General features: G+C 39.1%; 1 protein-coding gene across 1 annotated transcript in view; it reads left to right on the top strand.

Annotated features, from left to right (window-relative positions):
• Positions 1–1589: 1589 nt before the first annotated feature.
• LOC106607352 (interleukin-21 receptor) overlaps positions 1590–11541 on the top strand; it is a 60975-nt gene continuing 51023 nt past the window's right edge. The window contains exon 1 of the mRNA XM_082976595.1: positions 1590–2155. Within this exon, the coding sequence (XP_082832721.1) occupies positions 2140–2155 (16 nt within the window). The 5' untranslated portion in view covers positions 1590–2139. The remainder of the gene's footprint in view (positions 2156–11541) is intronic.

Genomic DNA, 11541 nt, shown 5'->3' with positions numbered 1-11541 from the left:
AGGCCTGGTAGGTATCCCTGATTGATCACCATACAGCAGACCTGTGTGCAGGAGAGTAGGTGAGGTAAGCCTTAGTAATACACTGACAAAATACAAACCTGGTCTCAGAACATTTTGTGTTATTCTGAACGTAAATCCGAGACCCTCCATTTAGTATGATATGTTACATTTCGTATAGTCTATTCATTTGTGGATGTCCATCATCCATTTCGTATGATATGTTACAAATTTGCAAAACGTATGATATGTTACGAATTCCAATGTGTTGTGGCTAACATTAGCTAGCTGGCTAACATTAGCTAGGCTAGGGGTTAGAGTTAAGGTTAGGTGTTAGGTTAAAGGGTAAACTTCAATACAGGAATATCTATCCTGATTGTCTAGTCACTTTTACCCCTACCCACATGTACATATTACCTAAACTATCTCATACCCCTGCACATTGACTCAGTACCAGTACTCCTTGTAATTTATTGAGTTACTATTTTCTATTTGTATTTGTTAATTTTCATACTTTTTAACTTGGCATTGTTGGCAAAGGGCTCATAAGTAAGCATTCCCCGGTAGACTAGTCTACATCTGTTGTATTCGGCGCATGTGACAAATAAGATTTGATTAGATTTTTTACACATAATTAATGCATACACACGGTTCATTACATTTGAATATATAAGATATGTACTGGCTGAAATGTAATCTTACTCTTTGAGAAATGTAAATTGAAGTGACATTTGGGATTATTGCAAATTTGTGTGTGAACAGATTATTTTCTTTGGCGAGCGTGTTATCTCAAAAACAAACCTCTTGAAAGTAGAACACGATGGCATTGCTATTTGGCCTGTTCATGTGCCAGCAAATCTATATTAAAATCAGTCCATGGTTTGGATGGTAAAGATAGCAGTCAGTAACAAACAGTCTGTCTATGTCTCTACGCTGGGTTAATCTTTGTGTATTTGTTTCTTCAGATAACACCAGATAGACTTGTGAAGGAAATTGTACCAGGGCATTATCAAAATGATAATGTTACATGTTGTTTTTGCTAGTGTGGTAGCTCTTTTTCAGGTGGTATAGAGCTTCTGAGACTAGACGTAGACGTAACATGGTAAACGAGAATCAGACTAGACACTCAAATTAGTATGATATGTAACCGTACCAAACGTAACCTAAGACAGAAGGTTACTTATGGCAAAAACAAAAGTAGGGTGGTTGGGTGGGCGTATAACGCGTATAACGCGTCTAGCAACCCAAAGATTGCATGTTCAAATTGCATCATGAACAACTTTAGCTAATTTGCAACTTTGCAATTACTTACTGCTTTTTAGATACTTTGCAACTACTTAGCATGTTAGCTAACCCTTCTCCTAACCAAAACCTTAACACTTTAACCTGTTGGGGCTAGGGGGCAGTATTGAGAATTTTGAAAAAAATATGTGCCCATTTTTAACTGCCACCTACACCAACTCAGAAGCTAGGATATGCATATTATTACCAGATTTGGATAGAAAACACTCTGAATTTTCTAAAACTGTTTGAATGGTGTCTGTAAGTATAACAAAACTCATATGGCAGGCAAAAACCTGAGAAAACCTGAGAAAAAAAAAGAATTTTGTGGCTGTACTATTTTTTTTAATCATTGTTTAATAGATACCACAGTGAGAAAGGATTCATTTCGCAACTCCTACGGCTTCCACTAGATGTCAGCGATCTTTATAAAGTTGTTTGAAGCGTCTATGATCAACAGAGACCGGATGACAAGGAAGGGAAGTTGACCTCCCTGGGATGTCGTCACTTCCATTATTGCCTGCACCTGCTCAATCATGTGACGCGAGACAATTTTCAAATACGTTTTTCAAGACACAGGAGCGGTCGGGTTGAAACATTACTGATGTTTCACGTTAAAAATGGCTCTAAAGATTGATGCTAAACAACGTTTGACATGTTTGAACGAACGTAAATAGATTATTTTTTTTACTTTTTAAACTTTTCGCCGTGACTTCCCACCCCCCCGCCCGCGCTACTTTTGAGTAGCCACCGAAGCGCTAACAACATGGAACAACTTGGAGTTATTTGGACATCAATTATGAACTTTGTCAAAAGAAACCACATTTGTAGTGGACCTGGGATACCTGGAAGTGCCAATGGATGAAGATAATCAAAGGTAAGGGATTATTGACGATAGTATTATTGATATTAGATGGTTACAAGATGATGCTAACCTATATAGCCTAGCCTATTGTTCTTAGCACAGCACCCGGTTTATTGCAACTTGTGATTTCCCAGTAAAGTTATTTTGAAATCTGGCAATACAGTAGCATTTACGAAATGTTAAAATATAATTATTTGAATGACAATATTATAATTTACCAATGTTTTCGAATAGTAATTTTGTAAATTGTAACGTTGTTCACCGGAAGCATTTCAGAGAAGAAAAAAATCTGAATTTCACCGCTACTGTAAAATGCTGTTTTTGGATATAAATATGAACTTGATGGAACAAAAAATGCATGTATTGTATAAGATAATGTCCTAGGAGTGTCATCTGATGGAGATTGCCAAAGGTTAGTGCATAATTTTAGCTGGTTTCTGCTTTTGGTGACGCCTGACCTTGAATTGAAAATGGATGTTTGTACTTTTGTGGCTATGTACTGTCCTAACATAATCTAACTTTATGCTTTTGCCGTAAAGCCTCTTTGAAAATCGAACAATGTGGTTGGAATAAGGAGATGTTTATCTTTTAAATGGTGTAAAATAGTTGATTGTTTGAGAAATTGAAATTATTAGATTTTTGATGTTTTGAATTTCCAGCCTTGTTAGCAATTCCGTCTCGGGGTTCATTGCTAACCTGTAGCCCCAACAGGTTAACCTAACCATAACCATTTAACCTAACTCCTAACCTTAACCCTAAATTTAATCCCTAGCCTAGCTAATGTTAGCCACCTAGCTAAAGTTGGCATTAGTCACCTAGCTAACGTTAGTCACAACAAATTGGATTTCGTAACGTATAAGAATTGCATTTCGTAACATACAGTAATTGTAATTCACAACATATCATATTAATTGTAATTTGTTACATATCATACGAAATGGATGATAGACATCTACAAATTAATTCATACCATAAGTAACATATCATCCTAATTTGAGAATTCCGTATTTTCGTTTACTATGTTACGTCTACCCCTGAGTCCAGGTTGGAGGTTAAGACGAGGGCCTCACCACGCTGAGTGCCATTCAGTGGTCATGATTAGGGATATCATATGGCCTTCAGCCAGGGGTTCCACACCACCACTGGGAATATTTTCCCACCACACACACACACACACACACACACACACACACACACACACACACACACACACACACACACACACACACACACAGCAGCAGCAAGGAGGATGTCAGCCATCAATCTGGGAGCTGTCAGCTGTGACCTGCTGGACCCCGTCACAGAGAAACAGTCCCTCTCTCCATGGTGACGTTTTCAATGGCCAGTGTCTATAGCCATCTTGCTCTGAAAGTCAGCCTGTGAAGGGCTGATTGACTAGTGTTGGGGAAGAGAGGCTAACAAACAAGTAGTGTGAGAAAGTACGAGAGGAGACAGAGAGAATATCCTGACATTGATGTGACAGATTGATGTGGACTAACTAGCAATGACAAGCATTGCTATGGATAGTGGAGATGAGGGAGGAAACAAAGAAAGACTCCTTAGAGAGAAATGAGCAGAGCGTTCAAGACTGAAGAAAAACTTGATTGTACCCAGGGTGGCACATGCTTCCTAAAATCATACATTTTTATTCAAAACTACATTCCCTACAGTAGATCATCTCTATAGATAATCTGCTTTACAAAGTGTTACTGTACTTCCGACCAGCTATGAGCAAGACACTTGGGAATCCAATAAGAAGAAAATGGTTACTTTTTATTTCTAACTTGGCTTACCTCTGGGCCCTTAGTAACTGTGCGCCAGTGCGGTGACCGTCTTTAATAATCTGTAGCTACAGACAGGTTGATGTTGCTGACCTTTAGCTGAGCTGCCACATGCATATTAAGCCCAGGTTCTTGCACTCCTTCACTACTGCCTCTCTGTCTACGTCTTCCCAGAGCTCTTACCGTGAATTCCAACCTGCTACTCCAGCCCTCAAGAATCAATTACTATCGATTTTCTTACAAAGTTCCCCGCACTCTCTAGGGCAGAGTCAAAATACGGGACAAAGGAGATAAAACCGCATGTGAATTACTAAAGTAACTCGCCCTTTACTGTGGGAGACTGATATTATTGAGTGCGAAGAGGAGGACGTCGCTTCCACTCTGCTTCAAAGCACAGAGAATGTGAGTAAATGGCATCCTCTGCTAAGTGTGGGGACATTTTAAATGGCTTGCTTTCTGGAGCTCTGCCAAGCCACAAATCCCTTTTTATGGCATGGTATGACATGGCGTACAGAAATGCAGGCAGATATGCCTGTGCAAAGACAACCAGGAAGGGCTCTTCTTATACTCATCTGGCTTCACTCTGCCATGGTTTTGGCAACCCACACGTTGTTTATTGCAAAATGCTAATGAAACTAGTGTGCCATTTCTCTTCCAGCAATCTCAGCTAGAGGGCAACAAGCACCCTGGGGAGGGCCTCCATTGATCAATATTCAACTCATTTTTCTGAGTTTCAACGTTCGTCCGCCCTTGGATAAAAAACCCAGCACGACAGATTTTTTTTTTGTCAACACAGTGATTAGATTAGATTACTGGGCTTTTATTTCGATGGGGTCTGGCACTTGTGGGAGTGGGACTCGTTCACAGCACATATTGTTCAAACAACATTTCCATTCACACTTTTTTTCTCCCCTGGCGTCACCGTTAAAGAACATCCATCCTGATTCTCTCTCATGCCTACAGCTGGAATCTCAGACACTGACTTCAGTTTAAATGCATCCTCACAACCTGGAATGGCTGACAATGGAAGTGGTGGTGGATGTGTTGTGGGGGGAAAATGTGTAATATCTCTACAGGTACTCCCAGTACATGAAAGGGATGTGGTTTTGTGTTCCAGGGGCATGTAGAGCTGCCAGACAGAGGACAGGAACACAGCGGGTGGTGGGAGGAGGTTGACAGATCATCTGGCCTGCTAGGCTCAGCCCTAATGGTCTGTAGATTACTTCAACAGAAGCTCTGGCCATGGACTGACATCATTAACTACAAGTTTATACTGGCTGAAAGGTAGAGAGGGCTGGCATCTGACTGCCCTGTAGGGAGAAGTCTCAGTGAGCAGAGCTGGTGAGAAAAGAAGAAGGGGGCCGGCCTACATAACACCAAAGTTTGAGTTCGGAGGTAACTTCGGTCAACCCGTGTGGCTTAGTTGGTAGAGCATGGTGTTTGTGATGCCAGGGTTGTGGGTTTGATTCCCACGGGGGACCAGTATGGAAAATAATGTATTGAATGTATGCATTCACTACTGTAAGTCGCTCTGGATAAGAGCGTCTGCTAACTGTCATACGAAAGTGGCTCACCTTTTAGCCAGCCATTTCTATGGCAACAGATGCTTCAGAACTAACCTTCTCCAGGGCAGGCTAACTCACTTACCCTGAATGAGATGACTGTGCCGCGTGTTGTGCACCAATGAAACCAGATTCCCTCACTCACCATCTCCTTCATTTGAGAAAGATGACTGGTTAAATATTATATTAATCAAAAGTGTTTTGTTAAAAATAAAAAATAAACATTAAAATACCTATCACATTACACATTGAGTAATGACAGGATACATTTTAAAGATCATGCACAGTAAAGCTTTTCTATGACAAAAATTATTGGTCACACTTTATTTGGACAGCTCAGATTTTCCATCTGGACCTGCTCTACAGATGACCATAATATCAACAAACGATCTGTTTATAAGCAACTGCTTGCTAAGGTTACAGTTAGGGTCATAATAAGGATTTGTGTAAGGGTTAAGGTTAGGGTAATAGTTTAAGATTAGGGTTAGTAGATACTTCGTTGAAATGTTACTGGACTATCCAAATAGGAGCGGGAAAAAAGATTATCGTGTGCATTGATTAGCACGCCAAAGCACATCAAAGACAGCATTAACAATACGTAAATAAAATAAACTTCTAGCTTATTTCACATCATAGCCTGCTGGATTTGCAAGATACTGTAACTTATCTTTCATGTTGATTTCGACAAAAATGGTTTGATGGTTTCAGCATTGTCTCAACAAACAGTTTGGTCTTTGACCAGCCACTTGCGACATGCACGCGCAGTTACAAGCCTGCTAGAGTTAGAGGCAGGCAGACAAGCAATATCCACCGTCATAGTACGAATGAAGCCTGAGATGGAATGTGAAGCTAACTGAAGCTGGCTTGCTTTATAAAAGCCTGAGTAGATCTAGTTTCATTGGTAGTATACCCCTCGGGCGTTTAAATGTGTTGGATGACGTGAAAATAGGTCTTTAGCCACGCCAACGTTATGGGTTTTGCATCTAAAGAAAGATGCATATGCAGAAAAGAACCCCATAACTACTGTAAAATATGCTGGTGGATCTTTGATATTATGTGGCTATTTTGCTTCCACTGGTCCTGGGACCCTTGTCAAGGTCAACCGCATCATGAACTTCACCCAGTACCAAGACATTTTAGCCAAAAAGACCTGGTTGCCTCTGCCAGGAGGCTGAAACTTGGCCGCAAGTGGATTTTCCAGCAAGACAATAAGCCCAAGCACATATCAAAACCCACAAATGAATGGTTAATTATTAACCACAAAATCAACATTTTGCAATGGCCATCTCTCCGGACTTGAACCCCATTGAAAACCTGTGGTTTGAATTGAAGAGCGCGGTCTACGATCCCTCCCAATGTGTTTCCAATCTCAAAACACTTTTCAAAAAGGCTCAGTGCCATTATCCTTGGAAGGTGAGGTATTTAAAGGTATGGAAAATAGGGGTGCCAATCATTTTAACCATCTTTTTGAGAGAAAAAAATATTACTTGTTAATCATAATCTCTTTCTCTGAGCAATTGTATTAGTATAAGTCATTTTCAAATGTTTTTGAGCATACAATATAGCTCAGTATGTATTATTTCTTTTATAGTATTTTTTGCTCATCTTTATCAAGGGTGCCAATAATTTAGGACCTGACTGGAGATTGATTAACACACACACACACAGAGTGTAAGATTGAAATGTCAGTCCAGTTTGGAGTGGAGGACCTATTGCAAAACAATGAACAGAAGTGATGAAGAAGTCATCAAATTATGAACTTCTGAAATATATTCAGTAAAAAAAGTGTTTAAGTAAGATGCCAAACATTCTCTGAGCAGAGAATATCTGTGAGAAAACATCCTCCCAAGACTCAATAAAACATGTAATCGTTCTGCTAAAACACACGTGTTAATGTGTGATGAGATGAAAGTGGTACCATTTTCTGCAATGTGCAAATTGAAAAGACATGCAAAAAACACTGATAAAAACACATTTACAAGCCCCTCAAGCCCTGACACTTCCCTATTCGCTGCTTGCGATAATAAGCTTCAGAAATAGCTACTCCAGACTTGGAACATAGCACCATCTTGTATCTGTAAGAGCATGAGGCATTGACTTGTGATCGCTCACACTCACCACATCCATACACCACCACCACCCAACATCATCTTTAATGGAAGGGGGGAGGATGGAAGATATGTATAAAAAATATATATATCACGCAAAGAACACCATCAAATGCTGTTCATGCTGGCAATGTTGACTGTTGGGTTCTGAGTAACAAAATGCATAGGCTCTGGATTGCTGCAGGAGTGTAGACAATCCTGCCGATCTGGCTGGAAATGTAACTCCTTGCAAACATCAGGCAGTACTGTAAATATTTAGCAGTCAGCACCCTGCTAAAGGCTCAGGGTTTTTTGACTTAATGGCTGACTTAATAATTCAAATTAATTGCAGTACATGCATTTGATTTGTCCTAATGCAATGTAAGGCGGGGTCAGGGGTGGAGGAATTAACCAGTTATACCCTCACAATGAGAAAAAAAACCTAATTATGTAAATAATCCCACAATTAAGTAGTAGGCTAATTACATGACAGTCAGTAGAATTATACCAAATAAATTCTACTCGTTTTATGCTATTCAGTTGGACAACTGATGTCAAATCAACTGGCTTTACTGTGCAAAGCAAAAACATTCACAGGAGACAAGCTCCCTCTAGTGGGTCACAGTGGACAACATTATTTCATAATACTGGAGATATGTAAAATATGTGTATTAAAAGAAACCATGTACAATACAACATATTGCTTTACATATTTTTTTTATTACATTTTACATGTTGTTCTTGCATTGGTAAACCAACATAATGTCTCTCTTTCGAAGAAATGCATTCTTTATAAAATAAAAAGAGAAAAAAAAAGCATTTTAAGTGCATATACGTCATAAACAAAACATACAAATAAATTAACATAAAAGGTTTGACGCAGTCTCATGCACTTTCCCAAACATATTTCATCGTCAAATATTTCCCTGGACTCATTTTGAACTACTTCCAGAAGACTACTGTACAGATAACCACTAAGATAGCGTTATTGTAGTATTGTAGAAACGTGGGCTGCTGCCTGGTACTATTAGCTAATCAGTATCTAAAGTCCAGTGTATCAATCAAGGAGAGAAGAATCAAATTCCATATGACTGATTAATGACATAGTATAAAGACTATCTAATTAGCTACCACTAACTACATCAGATGTCCTAGACCAGGGTTCTCCAACCCTGTTCCTGGAGAGCTACCATCCTGTAGGTTTTCCCTCCAACCCTCATCTAGCACACCTGAATCTAATAATTAGCTGGTTGATAAGCAGAATCAGGTTACAACTGAGGTTGAAGCAGAAACCTACATGGAGGTTAGCTCTCCAGGAACAGGGTTGGAGAGCCCTGCCCTAGACCTGCCCTAGACCCTATATTTACTCTAGTAGTCTGCCACAACAGGTGTCTTTATGGCAACTACGAGACCAAAAGTGTTCTTTAAAAAAATTTGAAAACACTCCCATTGTTTAATAATGACATTCATCCATTAACTGACATGCCTTTCATACCTAAATCTAACAGTCAACCAGTTCATAGAAAAGTGAAATGAGAGCAGAGTGCACAGGCAACATATGAGATGACTGAGCTACAGATGGAGTCAGTCTGTAGTTTCTGTAGTGTTAATAATGAAGTCCTTGCTGGTGAACAAGAGGGCAAGGAGAAGGGTGACAATCTGCTCTTTAAAAAGAGAGCACCCTTTGAACACGTACTCCAGCATAGTGGAAAACAATGAACATATATTGACACAATGAACATGAATGTAAAAAAAAAAAAAGTTGAGACAATCCCTTAAAACAATCATAAGACAAAATCAATTTAGTGTAAACTTAAGTTAGAAAATAACAAGACAAATACAAAATGTTCAGCATCTTAAAGATTTTGGGTTACATCCGTTTCGCAATGTGGTAACATTCTTGCATGTAAAAAAATAAATAAAAAAAGGAATGAAAACCCTAAAATATACATGTGCAATTAAAGCAATGGAAGTCACTAAACATGCTCTCCATTGCTGGCATTTGGAAGATATGATAAATTGTACATTTACTCTCTGGTTCACATAGCAACAATCATTGCATAGTTAAGGACATGCATGCGTTAGAGTTATCATGCAATACTGCTTTCCACAGAGTTGAAATGGTTGTTTCCATCGATTGACAACACAGTGGCACAACCATCTACTTAAAAGCCAAAAAGGATAATATTGTTGCAGGCAGCTGATTTCTCTGTGAAAGCAGATTTCACTAATAAAATATATATTCAAAGATGAGGACGGGCCATAAAATAACAAAGCTTTTCATAACCTAAACGTTGAGAATATTTTGAATGGCCATTTTGTGAAAGATGTGAGAGATGTGGTTAAATGTATTCGTAACATGGCAACAGGGGAATGTAACCGAACAGGATTGGAACCCGGGTCATCAGTGAGACTCAGGATCATGATAAACCAGAGCTTAGGCCAAGACATTACATCTGGAAGTCAACACAAGCCTTCAGAAGGGTAAACTACAAAGCAGGATCATGGAGTTAGCCAGCTAACTTGCATTAATATTCTGATATCTTTCTACAAAATAAAAAGTTACGTTTGAAATGGGTATGCTCTAATTGATTTAATTAACCATAAAATCAACAGTTATTTCTGGTTGCTTATCAAAGTTAGCTGGCTAACTCATCGATTCTGCTTTGTAGTCTACCCCTCAGGTCAAGGCAAAGTAATTCAGTGAACTAGCGCTGCTATTTGTTCAAAAGCCCACCATTTCAACAGTGTTTGTAGCAGCAGCTCACTTAATGACAGCGTAGCCTTGGGCAACAATAACAAGTGACAGGTTGTCAGACTGTTGCTGAACCCTTAGACAATCATTAATGTGTTAATAGTTCATATGTAACAGTGGGGGGGTTTCACTTTCAGACAGACTGTAGCTATAGGCAGCAAAATGTCTGCAGTGGTTTAATATTAAACTTGGTGCGGTAGGTTAGAGATATCAAATCTCAAGATCCTGGAGAAACTGGGTCTCTTACATTGTCAGCAAGCGAAATATGAAATATTACAAAATATGTTAAATTACATTTCAGTAGAAGGGTATCTGAAGATTTCAATATGTTACAACCAGACCAGCAAAAATGTTTACCCTGGTATTTTGAATCATAATTAAAGTTATCATATAAGGTAAGACTGACGAACAGTCTTGAGAACGACTGCATGAACAGTTGAGAACTATTGCACTGAAAGGCTTGGGCATGGTAGATTACTAAATGGGTTACAGCAAGACACAGGGAGAGTTCAGTAACAGGTCAAAGCTACAGCTAGAAAAGCTTTGCAAATATGGGGGTGGCACCAGATCTGACTTAAATGACTCGTCAAACTATCATTCAACTAAGGAGAACATCCTACGCAGGGCCTGACAGTTGTACAGTTATGTAGGTATGCTTCAAGTAAACAGCAAAGAATAGCAAAACGTTCAGTGCAGTGTGCGTTATTTAGAATGAATTGACTTCATCTGAAGACCGGACAAAGGCAAATAAGCACAAATGTTCAACTTAAATGAGCCGTTATGGATTTTATCAGTACTATACAGCAGCCTCTGTTTGCTATTCCATACATGGCAGAAATGTTCATCTCTCATGAGGTACCACAGGTTGAGAGGTGCTACCAGGACTGGTAACACATAGATCAGGGGCAGGCAACTAGATTCAGCCGCGGATGGTTGGGGGGGGGAACATAATTAGAATAATTTGTACACTGCAAATTGACCACAACTAAGCCCAAAAAACAGATTGTATTTGAGAACAATCATTTCATATCTTGACTACATTGAGACATGATCACGTCCCTTTTTTTCTTTTCAAGAAAATACTTGGGAACAGAGTTCCTAAACTAAACAATTTTTTGACCAAAAACTTAATTCCCAAAATATACATATATTTGTTTATACTAAAAACTTTAGGCAGTCCCACAACCCCCCCCCAAAAAAAAATCACTTCCTG

This window comes from Salmo salar, chromosome 06 (assembly GCF_965601325.2).
Source record: "Salmo salar chromosome 06, fSalSal1, whole genome shotgun sequence".
In the NCBI taxonomy this organism is placed as follows: domain Eukaryota; kingdom Metazoa; phylum Chordata; class Actinopteri; order Salmoniformes; family Salmonidae; genus Salmo; species Salmo salar.
This window is presented reverse-complemented; position numbering and strand designations above follow the sequence as displayed.